Consider the following 22421-nt stretch of genomic DNA (forward strand, 5'->3'; position numbering starts at 1 on the left):
AAAATCTTACAACGTTTAACTTAATGTTAGACTATAAATGTTACTTACTATTTAATTAAAGCGTCCTTAAGGCGTACATACTTTAAAATCTTTTTCTTCTTTTTTTTTTAAAACTAATAATCAACCTCCTACTCAGCCACAGAAAACTGTATCATTACAGAATGAGAGTTATAATCGATTCTATTTTTTTGGTTACCACTGAACAGTTTATAACCTAACCTAACAAAGTACGGGTACAGGGGGAAAAATAGAAGATTAGAATGTAGTGGAATTTTTTTAAAAAAGTGGCTTAATTTGTGGTTGGAAAAAATGTATTTATTCATCAAAGTATTTAATGAATAAAAAGAAAAATTGTGCGTTCATTAATGGAGAAGGTATCAAGTATAAATTATAAAAGTCCAATTAGTAAGTTTTATTTTAAGTAAGATACTAATTATTCTAAAAAAAAATATTTAAAATGTTGTTAGATCCAAAGTGCTGGATAATATTTTCTATTTTATCAGGCATGTTTATTGTAATCTTGTCAAGTCTCCCTTTTTCATCATCAGCTGAGGTGAGTGAATTAGTTTTGTGAAGCGATTTCGAGTTCACGTATGTTTCTGTATCGCACAAAAATTGTGGATTCCGAGATTGGGATAAATGCGTGATACGATGGAGAAAACATATTTAAAAAAAATTAATCTTCCAAGTCTGTAGCACAATTAGATGAATTGCTCTTTTTTTTTTTTTGCTTTGGTGGAAACTCTAGGATCTGGGAAAGTTCTTTGGAGTAATTTCTTCCTTTAAATGTACAGATTTCCTTCTCTGAAATCTGGCATCAGTATTCGCAAAGAGAATGATCAGAGTTCTGCTGGAGAAATATATTTTATTTATTGGCCTAGTAAAAAAATGGATCAGCGATTCTTGTATCTTATCGTATCTGTGAGAAATTCAGCCTCATCATACCCAACAATGATGCCTATCTAACACTCACCCAGTGTTACGTACAGCCTACCAGAGATGTGAGCAAACTATTTGGGTTTAGTACACCCACTGGCAAGCTCTGGGCTTGGTTTGATTATTCATTGGTTCCTGTTACCTTCTAGGTAAAACGAGCTTAGTACAGCATTGTGCCTTTCCCAGAAAACCTGCACTGGTGGCGTGAAGGAGGATGTACCGTTTCTTGGGAGAAGTGATAGTTTAGGTACCTGCGCTTTTTTTAGACCCAACTCCTGTGAATCCATGGAATTTTTTCGGACTTAGAGGGATGAATATTCTCCCCTGGAACCCTTTCAACTTCTTAATTTGAGTGATTATCTTTGAAATATCTGGAAGAGCAGTACAGGGGAATGGTTAACCGAAATTAGTGACTCTCCTCCCCCCTCTTGCTAGAACTTGTCGTCTGGAATGCCTGGTTCCCTTAATTTGGGGATGTCATCCTCGGAACATCTGGATCTTGGGGATTTAGACCATAAAATGATGTATCTCTAACAGAGCTACTATATCGCGGCCAGGGTTACCCAGATATTAGTGGAGGAAGATATTTTGTAAGATTGCACCAGGAAATGGTATCCCTCTCACTACTCTTTCAAAAACGTATCTAGAAAATCTGCTTGAGTTGTTTCATCCCCAGGTTTAAGACCGTGGCTCAATAGATCTTTGTTGTCAGATTGCGGAATTCCCTGTTCCAAAAGAAAAAAAAAGTAGAAGTTTAGGTAGTCTAACTACTTATATTAAGTATCATGGTTAAATTTGTCGCTAAAATTACTAAATTGAAGAATCCCTCTTGAAACGGAAGTACCCTCTTTCTTGAATGCATTTTCCTCTTTTCGGAATTCCCCCGAGAATCCGCATTTCCATTACTCACATAAAGCTTTTTAACTTTTTGAATTATTCCGTTTAGGGAATTAAATTTTAGGGACGGAAATGAGTGGTCTGAGGGCTTCGCCTTGTACTAACCGATCATTACAGTGGAATATTCCGTTTTGCACACTCGGGAGTTGAACGAGAATGCAGAAACTAGAATCTGAACGTGAACTATAATGAGAGAATGCCATGTTGTCCACAACAGTTTCCCTAGCTACTGAAACTTCAAGGTAAATCTGGTGACTTAATTTTCCGGTGGAAAATTTTCCTTAGAAGAAAGAAAGTTGATTATTCCAATAATAAGAAAATTGTGATAATGTTGGAAAAAGGAAGAAAGGGTACGATAGAGAGTGGAAATGATTATTAGAAGGACGATGAAGCATGGAGAAGAAGTAATATTTAAGCAACTAGGGAAACTAAGCATGACGGAACGCCATTAGGGCAGAAGCGGGACTTCTCGGTTGATGTGTCTACAACGTCACTCACGGACACGAGTACCAAAGAGTTGGTATGATCCGCTAAGAAACTGTTTTAAAAGTAGGTGGAGTCCACTCCTTTTTACCTAGCTAGCTAGCTTATCACAACTTTCTTATCAGATAAGTGTATAATTGTGGTCACGATACAATATGGCCGACACGTACATTATCCTTACTCTTTCACTTTACTCCACCCTCTTTTTCCAAGGCTAGCTAGCGCTTATCAGCTTCACCACAACTTGTACTTCCTACAAGAAGAGGGCACCCGGGCTAATTCTGTTAATGTAGAGAGTCCATTTCAAGAAAACTTCTCCAATCACTGACCGATCTGATCCCACACCCCCCTTCTGGGCCCCATCATGGCTAACGTACTATTATAACAAAAATTCTATAACTCTGTTATTATATTTTATAGAGTTCCCCTTGGTAATTCTCTCGTATGGAAACCCGCTACTCTTCCCAATATCTGTCTAATACATGTTATAAGACATTGCGCTGTTATAATCGCGCTTCTAAACATAACCTATTCATTATTTAAAGAAAAAAAAAAATATATCTAAACTCAACATCGATTAAATACAACTAACTTAATCGAAAGGAAATTATTGATTATCACTTCCTTTCTTTTTTCCTTCCCCCACCCTCCGACGTAAATCTTTTTTAAATGTAGTAATCGACAGATTCATAGAGATCTAACCATGAAATAGTGAGAGGTTTGGAAATTATCGTTTTTTAAAACAAAGATACGTCACTGGAACAAACGGAAATGTGATACATAGAGAGTGTTATCGAAGAGATATCACTTCTTCAATGAAGGATTGCAAAGAGCTGGTCGGAAATTGACTCGAACTTGGAAGAATCAGTCTCACCTGGTGAAGATGTGACGACGATCTAAGCGCGCCACAGGCAAAGTACTAGAAAACTTAGAATTTGAGACATGGAACTTCAGCAAGCACCGGGTAACTTCCCAGCTAAATCTTCCTTGGATAATGTCAACGTAGTCAGTTAATAATAACAATTATTATTATGTTTATTCAGGAACTTACAAACACAGAAAAACAAAAATTCAGAACAAAACACACTTCGAGCATGGACTTAGTCCGTCTGCCGAGTTGACTCTAATTTACATCACCGTAAAGTTCGGACCTAAACACACGTAGTCAGTTAAGAGATGTATTAAAGTTTTCTTCATCTTCCAATAGCATCCACAGGTACAATCACGTACCAGAGGACTAGCTTCTTCAGGTAAACAAACCCGTCTAAGAAATCTAGAATCTAAGACTGTTCAAGGAAAGGTAACATATATCTTCCTCCAGCACCTGGTAAACTTCTCGGGTGTCTAATTCTTTATTGGGCAGTATCAACAAAGTCAGTTAAGAGATGTATTACAGGAAGGGGTTGCTGGTAACTTTTCATATCGTCAACATCATTTCTTAGTCGCGTGCTTTTCACTCGGAAGTCAAATATCATGAAATTAGTTTATTTCCGTTAGACATGTATTCTTTGTAGTAATTGAAACTAAAAACGGGACACAGTTGGATAGAATAATTAAGAACTTTACTGGTGAACATGTTAAGAGAGGCATTTGGTCATTTGAGGTTAATTTCCCATTTATCACCATATTTTTCTACAGAGAGAAACAGTAACTATTTTGTTCAGTCGTTTTTATGTTATAATGTAGTATTTGTAAATAAGTTCTAGCTAGGCTGTGAAAGTTGGGTGGGTAGCTAGGGGAAAATGTGTTTGTTAAGTTCATTTTTTTAGCGTTTTGTTGTTTGGATGAAGATTTACACCTACAGAGCATTAGCAAACCTAATTATTAACTACAACACAGTTACATTATAACTTCATGAATGGTGATATTTTTTTTTATTATTCCCTCTTTCTGTGTTTAGATCCTTTGTTCCCTGCAAAATGGGTGGTATTTTTTTTGGGTCCAGCAGGGGCCGGCTGGGATTAATACATAATCTTATTTAACGGTAAAACTTGAATATCATGTTTATTTGGTATAAGCCAGCTGTGTGGGCGTACCACTTCCGCCTGTAGGGTGAGGAAGGGAAATGTCATTGTCCTTTCCCTACAAGGGGGACACGTGCCCTTTCAATTTTTCCTGGACTTTTTTTTTTTTTAGGGCTTGCACAAGCCTCTGTGTGTAGTTACACGCCCATTTCTTGAAGCAGCATACTACACAAACGGTTCTCTCTCTTCCCTTTACTTAACTAACCTCTCTGCTGTTACCTAGTTAGTTCTAAATAAATCTGTTCCCACTTTTTTTGTATTCTCACTAGATCTAAATATATGTTATAAGGTCTCACTTTGGTGCAGATGTTTTCAAGACCGGTGTCTTATCTTTGTTGAAAGGAAATCTCCACATTTCCTGTAATAGTATAACATTTTTCGAATTTCTTTATTAGAATACTTACCCTAATAAAAATCTGAGGTATTTTGTATAAAGAGGCGGCGGGTGCAATAGAAGTAAAAAGAAGAAATAAACAGAGAATGATCAGTGCATTAAGATTAAAATGATGGAAGATAAGAAACTGGAAACGTTAGTCGGATAAAAATAATTGCTCTTATGAATCATTAAATAAAATCCAAGGCCTAGACCAAGAATCGAACCCAGTACCAAACAGTACATCCTAGCTTTGCGCGCCTTGCCGCCAACCTCTCGGCTAGATGGCGCCTTAAATAGCCTTTATTTTTATGTCATAACAGCCTTAAATTTGAAAAGATTCATTAGGCATGAAGAAAGAATTGATTTGGAACCATCTATTTGATATTAAGTAGTGAATGGTGGAGTATGAAGGAATTCAAATAAAGGAATCGAATTGATAAAATTTATTGTTTTTCTCGACACAGTATATTTAGCCATCAACAAATATGTTTCATTTGATTGATTGTTTAAAAAACAAATATAACAACTTAAGTTGTTAAGTTCGGAAAATTTCCTAAAACAATTTCGATCACACTTAAGAATTATGTATGGTTTCCAATTTGTTTACAGAGCTTAAACAGTCTATTTATTTTTTTTTTTAATGTTTTACATTCAGAGTCAAATCATTGAGCACACGTTATCCGATATGGGGATATCGATGAATTTTTGATACCTATTTTATGAGCCTATTTTCTGTGGCTGAGTTGATGCTCAGAAGTATTAACCTTCAGCATTCTTACTATGAGCGTACAATTGATTCAAATATTTTGTCATTTCATTCTTCCAATTTAAAAACAATAAAAAATCCTGGAACCCAGGGAACAAAATCCACTAATTTGCATTATATTTTAATGTAATGAATAGGCCAAATAATCTGTTGAACTAAAAATACTAATAATTTCAAGCCTCAAGGAATTGAAGTAACCCCCCATACATAGCCAATTAAATTCAGCCAAGAGAACAAACGTTACAACAACAACAAAAATTTGTGGAATTGTCTGACGACAAACAGCTATTCAAAACAATCATATTAATTCAATTTAGTTAATCCATTAACTGCTACAAATGTTGCATCAAGTAAATTTGATAAAACTGGTTAAGTTCTCATGAATGTCACCCATTGACGGAACTCTTTCTCAGTGGATAGTACACTCACATCAGTAGGTCCCTAGGCCACTTCCGCTTCAAGCGACGAGGAGGATTGTCTGGAAGATGAGGAGAGGAGAGTTGATGTACAAGAGGATTAGGATGGAGAGCTCTAGGTAGGAGGCTGTGAAAGTTGCGGGTAGCGAGACTTTATTAGATCGGTGACAAAAGGGATGTGAAGGTCAGTGTGAATGTTAATGTTAGAAATGTTGTATGGAGCAGTAAGGATTTTTCTTAAGATTTTAGACTGTAGTGTCTGCAGGCGTTTGGAGTTAGAGGGTTTGGTTGAGCCCCACACTTCAGCTCCGTATGTCCATATGGGTCTTGTAAATAGTCAGTTTGTGATTCAAGTCGAGTTTGGATCTGCTAATAAGTAGCTTGTAGTGTCTGTTCACGTCTTATCGTTTCAGTCGAGTATGTGGGTTCCATGTGAGTCTCTTGTCAATGTACAGTCCTAAGTATCGTACTACGTCATACTAAATCAATCCATTTAGTTAATCTTACATTATGTGGATGTTGACCTTAAAGGTTGATATCTCATTTGTCCTGAATTTTTAGGTAAAGTAAACAAAAAAGTGAAGTAATGACAATTCAGGGGGACTTCCAACTACCAATTAGGTGTCGTGGATAGAGATGACTAGCAAACATACTTTACTGCGAATTCCTTCTATTTAACCATTAAATAAAAACCAAGGCTTAGATCGGGAATGGAACCAACCAGTACCAACAATACTTCTGACTTTTAGGGTACGTTTACAACGGAGCTGTGAGTATAGATGATAGCAGAGATGATAACTGATAGAGTAAAATATAATCGCTGATTAGTGTGCACAATGGAGCTGTGATACATGCAACATGTCGAGAAGTGAAGAAGAGTTTTTATGTTCACCAGCAACGAAATGGTATATTTAAAAAAAAAAGATGTAGAAAATATCATGTACATACCATAAATAAAAAACGAAGTACTTTAGGCGAATTTCACTACTTATATAGGGAACTTAGAAATTATCCGGATCGTTTTTTTGAATATGTGAGGATGGGTCCAACCACATTTGACTAAATTTTAGAAAAAATAAGGTCAAAATTAAGAAAACGTAGGAAAAATTGTCATGGAAATCCTATAACTATAGAAGAAAAACTAGTGATAACTCTGAGGTAAGGTTATATTGAGGAAAAACAAATAAATACACATGAAAATAAATGTAAGCACGATTTAAAAAACAAAATATTGTTTAAAAGTAAATAATAAAATAATAACCAAAAATAATGAGTAAAGACAGCACTAATTAATTTTTCTACCTCCATTTTGAAGCTCCGATACTGGAGTTCAGCTAGCAGAAAAATGAAAAATTCAATTCGATCATCTATGCTCGTTTATAGCAGCGCGTATGTGTCACTAGTCGAAGCTTCGTTGTGCACGCTCACATAAGAATGTACTAGGTTATTCTATAAGCGCTGATGCATCACTGCTATCATCTCCGCTATCATCTATGCTCACAGCTCCGTTGTGAACGTACCCTTAGGCGCCACGGTAGCCGAGCGGTTAGAGGCGAGACCTGCGAAGCTAATATGTATTGTGGTACTGGGTTCGATTCCCGGTCTTAGGCCTTGGATTTTATTTAACAGTTATTAAAAGAAATTTACAGTTAAATGTGTCGCCTCCGTCCACGACACCTAATTGGTAGTTGGACGTTAAGCCCCGCCTGAAAAAATAGGCGATTACTTTACTTTTTACTTTTTTTTACTTCTGACTTTTTAGGTATTCTAAGTACTGTTTAGATTATTATCTAACACCTTGTTAACCTTCAAAGATAACACCTACAATGTAAAACAAATTATAAGTACAAGCCCTGAAGATGAACTAGTCCCTAGTTGGACAGCTTGGCAATAAAACTAATAAAAACATAAAAAATATGACTGGACTTGGCATTAATCTTTCTTCCCTTTAGATCAATGAATCAGTCACCAAAAAAGATGAACAATATTCTGTTGCATATCTCGTGGAAGAAGGACTATAAGGACTGGAAAGAAAGATCATAAGTAATGAAAAATAAAGAGCAACCAAATAGAAATTTTAGAGCATGAGGGAAGTATCCAAATTATTAATGCTACCTTCTTCTTTTTCTAGTAAATGGTACAAGAATAGATGATTACTCCATTAAATGGGATGATAAGGCGAAGAAGGTGTTGACCAACTCTCACCCTATACTGGACACCAGACGAAACGACATACACATGATGTAATCTATAATGCAGAATGGTGAGAAGGTATAACCTAGAATTAGCACTAGAATAGCTAATACTGCAGAAAGTTTGATAAGGACAGAAGGAAAACTAGCCCCAAAACATAGGTTTTACTAACTTGTTATTTGTATATATCGACTTCCCCTTCCTTTAGCTGTTTCACACTCATTTCCATTACCTCCCTCTTCGATAACTATTAATGTGAAATACTTAAAAAAAGCTGAATTGACAGTACATTTGAAGTTTTTGATATTTCCCTTTAATTTTTAACATTTTTTCATATCTAATTACTTTCTCTTACTAGGCGAGAAAAGTGTAGCGATGATGTTAAGTCTTCTTTAACAAGTTTTCACTGATACATCCCTTTTGAGGCCCCCCCTAATCAAAAAAATTAAAAAAAAAAAAATACTGTGGCTGTGTCATGGACACGACCGTGTGTTGTACGTGAATACGTTTACGTAACGGGTTATATTTTTTATATAAAATATTTTTATTTATGTATTTTAGGATGAAATCAAGGAAACAAATAATTACTGTGTTACAATATAACTATTAATTATAGGTCTGTGATACGAAAAGTACGACACAAATGGCATACAAGATACATCGAGATTTCTGGTAAACGTTAAATCAATATAGTTATTACCTAACGTTGTTGGAGAAGTTTCAATATAAGACAAATTGAACTCGCTGAGCATGAAGTCGGGCAATGAGCGGTTTTGTGAGACATTAAACATTAAAGTCTCCAACTATCATAATTGGTGTAGTAAGATGTAATCGGGTATAATTTTAGAGATGTTTTTGGAATATTTTAACAACGATCGTAACATAAAGAGTTTAATTTCTGCTAACGCTGTGCCCGGATGGGTATACACACACCCGAGTACGAATTTGAGGATGCCATTGGCCTTTTTCCTTTACTAGACAGACATCACCAGCTTTTGCGTCTTTCATTTCCAAATAAATTTCCGAAATGTCAATGTTAACTCTATTACAATCAGTGAAGCTATTGATGTTGCGATATATGGCGACTCCACCGGCTTTGCGACTTTTACCATTCGATTGTTCTTGAGAAGCCCTTTCCAACCGTATACGATCTCTGTATTTGGTTTTGGCTTTTCGACGCGAATAGGCCGACATTATATATTTTTGATAATATTTTTTTATTCTAACACCTTATTATATTAACTGTCACTATTTTACACTAAGGTTTTATACACAATCGATAGATTGAAACGACAGCTAACGATTAAAACTTAAACGAACATCGTAGCTTCTCCGAGTCAAAAGTTATACTAATTGTAAATCTCGATACGCAGCAAAATTATCTCAAAATGCCGGCGCTTCCCCCTCGACCGCGCGCGATGCGTCACAGTCCTCGCTAATCGTAATGAATTCTTTGATCCTTTAGCTATCCAGTGGTCTAATTTAATTTTGGATATAGACGATAGATTCGAAACTATAATGCCAAACTGTATCCCCCGATTTTGTTATCATTTGATTTTTTGGATTGCCACCATATGATTCAAATTTAAAGACGTATTCACGTCAAAATGAGTGTTTTTTTTAGGAAGTGGTCTGTGCTAGTGTACGATCCACACCAGCTCAAAAATCAGGAAGCACAAAATATACATTTCTGCACCCTCAAGAATCTGTGAAACAAAGTTAAGCGGTGGGAACTGATTTGCAAAAGACAAAACGGGTTACTTTGGCAATCGGTTTTTGTATCCTAAGCATTTCTGATATTCAGGGCGGCATCGTTAGAGTGGTAAACTTAGCGAATTCGAATTTAACTCTCCTACTTAGAGACAGTTGGAACTATCAAATTTGAGATAATGGTTTAAACTGAGAAGTGAACTAATATCTAAACTATGAAGATTCCAAAATTATATATCTCCCAAAGTGTATGAGCCTCTGGGCAAAATTGAAATTATAAAATGCACAAAAAAAAATTATGAAATGTCATTCGATTATTACGAATGATTAGTAATATCAATAAATATATAGAATTAGCTTTAAATGTTACTACAATCTATAATTATTGGATAATTCGTGTGCTTTTTCTGTTTTTTATGCTGGGAAATAAACAAGGTCTTTTAAAATATTTAATGGTTGTGTGGGAATACATAAAATTTAATAAATATTTGTTTACATGAATTGTGGACAAAACGAAATTAATCTCATTTAAACTATTATTTGAGTAATTTTATTTAAATTGTTATTTAAAAAAGAAACAAACATTTTACCCGCATGCTCGCTGCAATTCGAAGCCTTGCTATCCTGTGTAAGGTGGAAAAAACTTTAACGCTCTTAAACAGCAACGTCATTTCCTGATTGATTTTGGTTTTCATACTGGTACCATGCCTTATAATTTCTGGCCTTTATCAGATTGCTCTGCTTAAGACCTTTAATCAGATCTGATATGCACCCAATGTTACGAGATGAGTAGCTGCAGCTGTCGCGGTCATAAAACAAATTCTAAGAAAATTGAATGAGGAAGAGTGGGACTCAGTAGCAAAGAACACTACTTCCTGGAGCTAACTCATCTCTCCTTCCCACTGCTGTCCATAATCATCTGAAGAAAGCTCCCACAAGAAGATTCTAGGTTGGGTTTTATTCCGCTATAACACCTGTTTAACTACCTTGGCTCTACAGGAAGTGAGAAGAGCTTTCCAACCACGCCAAGTTCCCAACGTTCCCCAGGTTTCAAGAATTGCCTCTCTCCAGTTCAAAAAGAGAGCCCAGCCGGCTCGGGAAGTTTTAAGGGAGTGTTCTAAGTAAGGAAGTATATAGGTTCTCTTGAGAAATTCCTTGAGAAAATCGGGAACCCCAGCAGATTGGTAAAACAACCCTCTGGCGGCAGACTGAGCACTCCATCTATACCCCCGGGACGACATACACTGCCCCATTTCCTACCTGGTGACCAACTTCGTTCTCTCAGGAGTCTGCAGCTTAGGAAAAAACACTCCCTGAAAAGTTTTAAAACACCTCTTCTCAAGAAAAGATTGTGCTCCTTCGCCATGCGACATTTAATGTAAAAAGGATTACTGCGGAGTTCAATTGGCCCTTTGAGCTCGTGTTATCTAGGACAGTTTACTTAACGCAATTATGATCTTTTATCCATTTTTAGATTCTGAGTACTGGCGTTTACTGTTGTTATTGAAAAATGGTGCAATGGTAACTGTAAAGAGCTAAATACTTAAACTCTATTGTGTTCGCTGGCAAGCTCTGGGCAGAACTGAAGTGAGAGTTAGTTGGAAGAAACTATTCTTATGAGGACAATGAGGAAATAACCATGAATTTACTTAATTGTATTTAATAACAGTTCCACCAAAATTCCGCCACTTCATTAGCATAGTGTCGTAGTTTTCGTCATTAACGGAGGTTGTTGTTGTTGTTGTAATAGTATAATAAATAAGCATCTCCTTAATGTATTGCAAACCATTATTATAAATAACTTTGTAAATGTAAGTAATAAAATTAAAAATATACCATAAATAAATTTAATTCAATGAAAAGTACCTATCAGTGCTACCTAGTGACTAACTGCCGAACTAGTGCATTAGGATGAATCCCTGATCTCTTCCGTTGGCAGTAGCTCTATATTTTAGCATTAGTTTAGCAGAACACAAAAATTTTATGTCTCCAGAGCACCCGAACGAGCAGACTAAATCTTTTTCAAAAGGTTATTCCTCAGTCATCTGAAAAACAAAGAACAGGTAAACATGCAGTCTTAAAAATGATCTCTAAGAGTTATTTAAAAAAAAAAAAATATCCGATCTTTCATCGTATATCAGTTTAAATAATTTTCTTATCACTCAGCTGATGAACCATATATTTAGAGGCCTCATTCCTATGGTACTTTAACTGTTATCATACGTCAAGAGCCAAGAAGCTGCCTAAGTGGTGATAAATGCATAAATGTTCGTCAAACGTTTGGGTGCCTTGTTACGTTTCTCAATAATCTTTTATGAGATTGTTTAATTTTATTTTTGTTTATCTTAGTGTAAATCTTATCTCAAGCAAATATTACTTTATTTTGCAAGCTATTTTTCTAACTGATGATGTGGTTAACAGGGGGAAAAATGGAAATTTATGCAGGCTTAATGTCCAAAGTTCTACGTAGTTATTTCGAATTATAAAAACACATTACTAAGGCGTTATTCAATTCTGATACTACCTATAAAATTTGAAAAAAACATTGTCACAAAAGATATCTTGAAAAGCTTAACGATTCTTTTGTAACCTTTAAGATCGATAATCAACATTGAAAGTTTAAATAGGGTACATTAACGATGTTGTGAATCACTATTGCCAAAGGCTGAAATATCTCAGCTTGCAAAAATCTCTTCTCTCGTATCTGAATTCCCGTGTATAAATATTTAGTAGTAAATAGCATTTTAAGTACCCCATAATTTTTAGTTCAAAATCTGATGTCAATATTCTAATACTTTTCAACAGATTTCTAACGAAGAATAGCAAATACAAGAAATATAATTAGTGCCGTCTTTCCTACAATTGTTATAGATAAGACCTTTGACCCTGTAAATTTCGATTTTTTTTTTCGGAAGTCTGGACAGAAGAAGTACTGCTTGTCTATAAAGGTCTTCATGTGCTCTTGTTTAGAAAAGGCAAGTAGCAAAGAAATATCTGATGGTCTACAATCGTTTGGAAACATACATTTCTTCATGTATTGCATGCGACATTTCAAAAGCGTAATTTAAGATCGTTTTCGTGCAAACGAAGTCTAAAACTTAGTTGTTTGTAATGAACAAAGAACATAACTTAAGTATAAAATCGAAGAAACTTTTGTGATATTCTATCAATAATTATTTTAATTTTATTCCATGAATTTTGTGAACATATCTGTGCACATTAGAACAAATTCATTGAATTATTTATTTATTTTTTTAATACAGAAAATAAACCGATTAAATATTATTGTAGATAAAAAATAGTATCTTGTAACCATTTTGTTTTTCAGTACAAGGATGTAATTACTTACATTAATAAATAAGTGAATATTACAATACATTCATTAGACACTGTAAATACAGATAATTGTTTCTCTCATTAGAATTAATTATTTCAACTAGGATCAAAATGATATAGTAACTAACTCGACTGAAAGGAAAAAATTATGGGTTTCTAACCAGTCAAGCTAACAGAATCGTTCTGTCTGTTGAATAACCCAGGAAATGTCCCACTAGGGGGACATACTTCCGTTCTAGGTCAGAATTAAACTGACAAACAAAAATGTATTTAATTTTTCACAAAAAACTCGCTTTATACCTTTTTTTTTTTAAAGTTAGTAACTTTAATTTCACATAGGAGATTTGTCTTTCAAAAATTGGTTGGCCAGGACTATTTAATAACTAAAAACAACATGTTTACTAACGGTTATAATCTCAGATATTAATGTTAAAGAATAAATACTGTGCAACCTCGATTAACCGGCCCTCGGTTAACCGGGATTCGGATTAACCGCGATCATGTTGAGTCATCATAAGAACACCTGGATCGCGCCGAAACAAAAGTTAATTTTCGGTGGCGACTGGAAAATTTTTTGTCTTCCAATGTAACATAATTGTAGCCGTGGCAGCAACTCTTTTACACCTGATTATCTTGAAGGGTCATTATGTTATGTATGTAAAAACCCAAAATATGGTGCAATTAGTACTGAATTTCTTGGGATTTACCACGGTGTTACAAAAGATCTTATAAAAGACCATGGGATTGACTATGAGATGTGTCGTAAATGGTTGATTTTCAACTTCACGGTTATTTGTAATATTTTTATGGAAAATTACCGGCATTATTTTAATCTTCCCAGAGAACAGCCTAATCTCAAGCTAGTCTGCAGTGTTTATCAGTTCGTCCACAGAAAACATCTTTCGTTTGCCCTTTCGGTCGAATTTTTATTTCACTTACGCAAAAGGAATCCGTTAAGAAAACTGGTGCTAAACGTAAACGTATTTGTTTATCTATCGAAGATAAAATCATAAAATATGTATGTAAAAAATAAAAAAAAAGGATTGCCGTCTGAGATAGGAGTTGATCTCTGGGACGAAACAGTAATGTATTACTATGTATTAGTAGTGTATTCGGTTTAACGGGGATTTCAGTTTTCCGGGGTGGGTATAGCCGGAGGTCAGCCCGGTTAATCGAGGTTGTACGGTAATTTTAATTTATTTTCAGAATAGGCAACAAATTAAATAGTTGGCAGAATTTTTCAACGAGCAGAATACTGCTAAATAGAGTTGTTTTTTTGCCCGCAGTTTTTTCAGTCGACTGCTACCTCCCTATTATTATATTCCTAATTGCGATAACATTATTGCTTGGACAATAAACTCATTATCATTTTCACAATCTTCTTTTAGTCATGAGACACCACTTCCGATCTTCTGAAGTTTAGCTCTGATTTTAAAGGTATACCTCAGCCTTAAATTTTTACAAGCTACGCACTGGATCTTCAGATTAGTGAGAAGTAACTAGCTTAGTATAAGATGTGCTAGCATGGAAATCAAGACTTCTGTGCTATTCTTCTAGCGCTACAGAACGAAGTGGTTATGTTAAATCTGCGTAAACTCCAGAGAGCCTTTTAATGGCTACAGGGCGCTCATTTCTATCGTAAGGACATTTGGATATAAATCAAGTCAGTGACCAAGGAAAGCTATGCCCTGATTATTTATTTAAACAACGCATATTAAAGTAACAGTGACAAATTGTATTTCATCCAATGTGTATTTTAATATTTAATTTAATCCGACAATTCCTTTAATCCATTATGTATTTACATGAATTTAGTTAAATAGGATTTTAAAAAATAACCTACTGCTTTACTGCTCTCAGGAGAGATTTTAATCTTTGTTAAGGTGTTTATAAGTGAATGCCAGCGCTATCTCTGAACTGCGCTTGTAACTAAGAAGCGGTGTAACAAAGTGTTGAGGTTTTTAGACTGTTATCGAAGATAGGTTATTTACAATCGCTTATATGAATTGTTTTAAGGTAAGTTAGCATTTATTTTTTAAATTTTTCTCGATATTATTGCAATTATGTTCAGAAGAAATTGGTGAATAGTTTTCAAAAAGTACAGATTTTTAATTGATGCCTTTTTTGTCACTAACTTATTGCACATGTTTGCCCCAATTTGTCCTCTCAATTTTCATTTAAAATATTAAGTTTTAATTATTAAAAAGCTAAATAACTTAAACTAACTTTAAATTCAACCTTATACATTTATTTAAAATATGAGTAACAACTACATTTTTAGTTCTGAAAGTTCTTTTGGGATGAAATGTATCATGTATAATTAATTAACGTTAGTTCGGTAACTTCAAACCATTAGTCTTCTAAGGCATTGTGGACTCTTGAGTTTTTAGAGGGATGAACTTAAATAAGTGAAAAAATATTAAAGATATAGAAAATTGTAGCCTACAAAGTTGTATGTTTGGTAGTAAATTGCTTGTTTTTTGTTAAGCTAATCAAATTATCTAAAAGTAGATCTTCTTACGTATAAATAAATCTTTGGTTATCGTGAGAGCCTTACACTTATGAAATATCTTATATAAACTATCCATTATTTGATATACAAAAAAAATATTTTAGATGCTATATAACTACTTCTTAATACAGAGAATCAGTTCAAATTATTACTTATAGATCTGTTTGGTTTCAGTATGGCCCCTAAGAAGCCTGAAGAACCTGAACGAAAGCCTCTAATTGGTAGGGTTGGAACTAATCTGAAAGTGGGTATAGTTGGTTTGCCTAATGTTGGAAAGTCAACATTTTTCAATATTCTTACAAAGAGTCAGGCTGCTGCTGAAAACTTTCCTTTTTGCACCATCGATCCCAATGAAAATAAGTATCATATTAAAAATAATTACTTTTTTATAGTTGAAAATGGTTACTAATTTTATATCAACCCTTATAAAACTGTCCGGTAATTTACGTTATCTTTTAAACCTAATTTTGCTCTTTCTTTACGTAGGGTACCAGTTCCGGATGTTAGATTTGATTATCTATGTGAATATTATAAACCAGCTAGGTAAGTTCACGCAATTCTAGTTTAAGTAGTTTTCTTCGCTCTGTAAGAGTCAGAAGGTTAGTGTTGACACTATACAATTATGAGAGAATGTAAGAAAAGTCATTGAAATGCTTTTCCAATTAAAATCATTGAAAGATTAGGTAAATACATTGTCAAAGCAATGCGAGTGTTAATAGAATGGTATATATTGATCATGAAAAAGTTCAGTTCAATTATATCAACATTCTGTATAATATTAGCCAGATCTGAAAGAAAATTGCAGTTGCAATCAAGTTTTTGCAGGGGCTTAAACTTAAGTCGTTGCGATCTTGGCTGTTTTTCAGCATTGCTAAAAAAAAAAAATCTCTTTTATTCATGTATTCACCCAATTTTATACCAACGTTTTAATTCACACCGTTCTAATTTATTTTTATTTACAGCAAAGTACCCGCATTCCTGAATGTGGTAGATATAGCTGGACTTGTGAAAGGAGCATCTGAAGGCCAAGGTCTGGGAAATGCATTTCTTTCCCACATTAAGGCATGTGATGCCTTACTTCATATGTGCAGTAAGCTAAAATTTATTCTTTCTTTTTTTCTAAAATTGCCAAGGTGAAAAATTCTCTGGGTGTGCACAGTGATGGTTTTTTCTATCTTACACTTAGTTAACGTGATCTGTCGAATAGTTTCTTTGTATTCTTTAATTGGTAAAACGTTAGACAAAATTCATTGAGCTAAACGGTGACTAGATGTAAAATTAATTGCATTTTGGCCTAAAAAATTATACTTTCATTCTCTGGCCGAGAGCTTATTACTTACCTCTTTCTCTCTGTTTTGAAAGTTACTTGATTTAAGCATTTATTGAAATGATTCAATTCATATAAATTAAAGTTTTGTGCTGTAAATTATTTACGAAGTTCACAAAATTTTCAGGAGCCTTTGAAGATGGTGATGTGACCCACATTGAAGGAGAAGTAGATCCTATACGTGATCTTGAGATAATTAGTGAAGAACTTCGTCTTAAAGACCAAGAATTCCTTTTGACCAACCTAGAGAAACTGGAAAGAGTAGTCGGCCGTGGAGGAGATAAGAAAATGAAGCCTGAATATGTAAACCTAACTTTTTTTTTTTAATACAATAAAGAAAGAAAACTGTGTAAAGATCATCGAAGTTTTTTAAACATCATTTTCCAGGATTGCTTGTTGAAAATAAAACATGTATTATTCGAAGATAAACACCATTTACGATTCGCCGATTGGAGCGCAACAGAAGTAAGTGATTTTTAAATTTATTTTTCAATATAATAATTAATTGAATTATTAATTTTTTTTATTTCTTATAATTTCAGATTGAAATTCTGAATAAATATATGTTCATCACAGTAAAACCTGCTTTATATCTTGTAAATCTTTCAGAAAAAGATTATATAAGAAAGAAAAACAAATGGTTAATACACAGATATAGTGGATTATTGAGTTTAAAACAAAACAAAAAATGCATATAATATTTTTCAATTTTCAGGTTACCCAAGCTAAAAGAATGGATTGATAAAAATGATCCGGGCGCAATGATTATTCCATTCTCAGGAGTTTTAGAAAATAAATTGAGCGAAATGGACGAAGCTGAGAGAAAGGCATTTTTGGAAGAGAATAAAATTACAAGGTAGATTCCTAAACTGAAAAGAAAAAACAAAAATCTAGTTTTATTTTCTCACGGTTTCCTTTTATTATAATTCTTGAAGTGCTTGCTTTAAACGAACTCCTAATTAACATATACAGTTCTTACTAACATTATCATCTCTATAAAATAGGATTCATGCCCCATCTTTTTTGTGTAGTTTTTGAGATGGAGGTTAATAAAATAACTATCCCTGTAGGAATGAATTGTTTAAGGTACGAGAAGGTTAGGTTTAGGATCTTTAATTGGAATAGATGGTCAGTGGAGGAGCACAGCATCCCCTTTAAAGAGATTGCTTGATTTGTTTGGACAGTTGTGAATCATAGGTGACTCAGGCCATTGTTTTAATTTGGAGTAACTATATGGGGATCCAATATCGCGGAATTTCACTCCCCACTGGCGAATAATAGAAGCGTGTTATATAACAACAAAATATATCCAGATTTTAAAATCTCTTTACGACACTGTATAATATTTTTTTTAAGAACGAAACTACCAAACCACTCTTTTTCATATTGTTCTAAAAAGCATTTTCCAAGAAAACTTATTCTTATGAAAAGTTATTGATCACATTTGTGCCAAGAAAAATAGGCATTACAATTAAGGTAATCATTGAATTATTATTCACTAATATGTTTCATCTTTCTTCATTTCAGTGCTCTAGAAAAGATTATTGTACAGGGCTATAAGGCGTTACAATTGCAATACTTTTTTACCTCTGGGCCAGACGAAGTAAAAGCGTGGACAATTCAGGTCAGATTCTTTACTATGGTCATTTATAAAATTGGTAATTTTTCATATTAATGAAGAAAATATTTATAACTCTTTGTTTTAATATAATTTAAAATAATGAAGATTTTAGATCCAATTACAGAATTATATTTTTTACAGAAAGGTACCAAAGCACCTCAAGCTGCGGGTAAAATTCATACTGACTTTGAAAAAGGATTTATTATGGCTGAAGTTATGAAATTTGATGATTTCAAAGAAGAGGGATCGGAATCTGCTGTCAAAGTAAAATTTATCTTATTATATATTACATATTGTTTATTTAAATTAGGTTTTAGGTATTTTTTGATAAATCTGAACATGATATTTAACATCATTTATATTGTTGAAAAATCATTTCTACTTTTCTTACTTTTAGTGAGAGGGTGTTTTGTGATTTGGTTAATTTTTTTTTTAAATTGTGTTTTCCCTGGGTAATAAATGTTTCTAAGTTACTTTAACATAGGCTATATAGGGAGAACAGAACCATGTTATAAAACTCGATATTCACAGTTTTAGCCAAGCTCCTCTCTTTGTAACTTTCCTAGAGATGAAAAAATCAAGTAATACAGCTTCGGCAAGAATTTTTCCTCAAAGTTGAATGCGATTTTAGAAAATAGCCTGGGTATTTCTAAGAAATAGAAGTTCAAACATAATATTTAAATATCTTGATGGGACTCAACAATAAGTTGGCGATGGAAATCAAATCAATTGGAGATAACACTTTACAGACAGGATTTTTCTTTTTCTTTTTTTTTTTTTGGGAGATTTTCATGAAACTTTTATTTAAAACATTTTTCTTGGAAAATTCTGTTATAGGCACTTCCTAGGAAGGGAAATTGTTTAACTTCCCTTTAAAGTGTCATTTGAACGTTATAGGATGAATCTATTGTTTATTTAATACCATCTGAACTACATATCCAAACGGTGGTTCAACAACCCATATTGGATACTAAACCTCCCCAATGAGTCTAATCCAGAAATCCCTGTTTGATGCGGCTGCTCTCCAATTACCGCAGCCTTAAAAATTGTCCACCATCTCGGTATGAATAAGCTGATGCATATGCAAATGTGTATTGAATATTGTATAGTATTGCATAAAAATATAGTATGTATATTTCCGATACTGCGTATTTTCTATTTTTTTATTTGTATTTTAAGTTGTATGCAATTGTTTGATAAAGTTTAAATAATTTTCTTCGAGTGTATTAAATGCTAGCTCAAGGACTTGATCAGTTTTGCTTACAAAATTATTCGTGAAAATTACTTTTAGTAGGGTTTCAGATAGAGAGGGGTTTTTGAGCGCCTTCTATAACATCATTGCTAGAAAAACTGTGTTGTTGTACCATCCTTATAGGATGGTTAGGGTAAACGATGTTGCTAAAATTATGATTTTTACATTAAAAAATTCTCAAAATAAATGCCACTTACAATTAAAAGAATTTGCGAAAATGAAAGTTAAGTTAGTGTTAGATAAATCAGATTTTTTAATTATTTTTTTTTTTTTTAATTCCTCAGGCAGCTGGTAAATACCGACAACAAGGGCGAAATTATATTGTAGACGATGGAGATATCATTTTCTTCAAATTCAATGCAGGTGCTGGACTGAAAGAGACCAAAAAGAAGTGATTGTTTTTTTAATAATAATAATAATAATCTTTATTTATAATAACATAAATTTGACAAAAAATTACTTCTTGTAATGAATGTACATAAAGGCACTATGTTGGTTGTACAACCGTTACAGAGTGGGAAAAAAAACAAACATATACTTATATTCAAAATAAATAAAAATACAAACTAAAAGATGAAATAAGTAAATTGTACGAACAAAAAATAAAATAAACCAACTTATGGTGATAATAAACTAAAATACACACTTTAATGAACAACAACACAAAAACAAACAAAATCAAAATTTCTTCTTCTTGGTTACTATTCAATAAATGTAACATCTATACAATATTCACATTTCTTCGTAAATATGCAGATTTACAATAATTGACTAGTGCCATCCAGTCTTTTCCATTCAGTAAACCGACCATCTCTATGGTGGACAAATTGGTTCTTTTATAACATTTATATCTTAGATCACCATACGCTGGACATTCAATCAAAAAGTGATGCAAATCTTCCACAACCTCCATATTACACATTGGACACACATCGAATTCATCTTTAAATGGACAGTTGTTTAATTTTATTGTACCACTTCTTACTCCAATGATCCATCTTATATGGTCCAAGGACATATTACTAGTCAGGTAATGACCATCCTCCAAATTGAATTGAAGCACTCTATAATGCCTATAATATTCATTGTCAGCTACACCCTCAACGAATTTGTTTTGGAACCGTGCCTCTAAACGTATTCGAATATTCCGGAATACACCATCCCACTCAGAAACATTACTAAGTGACAGGACAGTTTCCATATTTATACTTTTCATTACTTTTTTAATATGGTTAAACCAAGATAAGTCCTGCTTAATCACTTGCACCGCCAGTTTCCTAGTGAGACAATCCTCAGGAAGGTTCATGATCTTAATAATATAGTTGTGGTGCAGTTTTAATGTAAACAAAAATAGGGGTTGTATTCCGGTCTCTAAGTGCAAGAAGGCTGTTGGTGTGTAATTGGGCAACCTGAAGAGTTTTTTCAAGAAGAACCTCAATAGTTTTTCGACTTCGACATATTCCGTTCCCCCCCAAATCTGTGCCCCATAGCACAGGACAGATCGACTAACACTATTGAATATCCGACTTTTAGAATCAAATGATACACATTTATTTTCAATCAATTCGTGCCAGACAGAATTTAACCCTAACTTTGCTTTATTAACTTTTCCAATTAGGTGTTTTTTAAACGATAATTTTGGGGTAAGAGTAAGCCCGAGATATTTATAGTTATTTACAACTTCAATTTCTTTATTATCAAAGTACCACTTTTCTTTTCGCGATCTTTTACAACCATTACCAAAAATAAGATTGTTTTTTTATATATGAATATAAATGAAGATACATTATCAGGATCTCGTACATGAAGATTGTTGTTTACAGATGTTAATAGACCAATGAGATTTGCCCTAACACAGATATAACAAGTTTATTCAAAAAAAAAAAAAAAAAAAATTGCTAAACTAGTAACAGTTTTATTTTTTCAGTAGTTCAATACAACATACTTAAAATTACTGAATCACCGTTATTTCTCAGAAGGTTTTTAGTTCTTGTTTGTTTTTTATTTCAGTAAATTCTGATTTATACACTTTTTTTGTGCTAATTTTGTAATGCGAAAAGAAGGATTTGTTTAATTTTTTTAAATTATTATTTGGTTAACACTAAATAAATCTGATTGTTTTAACAATTAATAATTTGCATTTATTTTTGTTAATGTAGTTCTATAATAAGTTAATAGTTTATGTTTCATAATGATGACAATATTTCTTGTCTTTGCACAAGCTACAAACTTAACCTGAGCACTGTACTACAAGCGCATCATTCTCCTTCATATAATATGAACTGTTCATCAAAAAAATTGGAAATTGGAATCAGAATTATCTTAAAAAAGCGTTGAGGAACTTGATTTAACTGGAAAAGCGCAATTATTTGTATTTATTAAGCAAATGTATTAACAAATATTTTTTCATTAATTACAGATATTGCATCATGCAATTATCACACGGCAAAGGTTCAATCAATGCATTTATACCCTTTTTTTTCATTTAATTCATGTTGCAAAACCTAATTAATTTATGAGAACTCGTACTTCTCCCCCCCTTTAAGAAGATAGTCTAAATTTGTAAATAGTA

General features: G+C 33.4%; 1 protein-coding gene and 1 long non-coding RNA gene across 3 annotated transcripts; both read left to right on the forward strand.

The window, feature by feature from the left end:
• Nucleotides 1-217: 217 nt before the first annotated feature.
• On the forward strand, nucleotides 218-11659 carry LOC141453035 (uncharacterized). The gene is made up of 3 exons (XR_012457755.1): nucleotides 218-405; nucleotides 8030-8169; nucleotides 11276-11659. It is a non-coding gene; the product is annotated as an uncharacterized lncRNA (long non-coding RNA).
• A 3347-nt stretch (nucleotides 11660-15006) lies between these two features.
• On the forward strand, nucleotides 15007-22299 carry LOC141453034 (obg-like ATPase 1). Of its 2 annotated transcripts, XM_074125750.1 has the most exons (12): nucleotides 15007-15153; nucleotides 15824-16009; nucleotides 16136-16192; nucleotides 16612-16739; nucleotides 17104-17279; nucleotides 17364-17441; nucleotides 17519-17616; nucleotides 17692-17832; nucleotides 18504-18600; nucleotides 18739-18861; nucleotides 20134-20242; nucleotides 21599-22299. In XM_074125750.1, coding segments are annotated over exons 2-12 (1194 nt in total). In that variant the 5' UTR covers nucleotides 15007-15153; nucleotide 15824; the 3' UTR covers nucleotides 21601-22299. The 2 variants fall into 2 exon arrangements, with proteins under 2 accessions (XP_073981851.1, XP_073981850.1); XM_074125749.1 differs by lacking the exon at nucleotides 21599-22299 and having other exon boundaries at nucleotides 15021-15153; nucleotides 20134-20252.
• The last annotated feature ends 122 nt before the right edge of the window (nucleotides 22300-22421 follow it).

Source organism: Rhodnius prolixus, unplaced genomic scaffold, assembly GCF_049639745.1.
Source record: "Rhodnius prolixus isolate KJV_2025 unplaced genomic scaffold, Rpr scaffold_3, whole genome shotgun sequence".
Lineage (NCBI taxonomy): Eukaryota > Metazoa > Arthropoda > Insecta > Hemiptera > Reduviidae > Rhodnius > Rhodnius prolixus.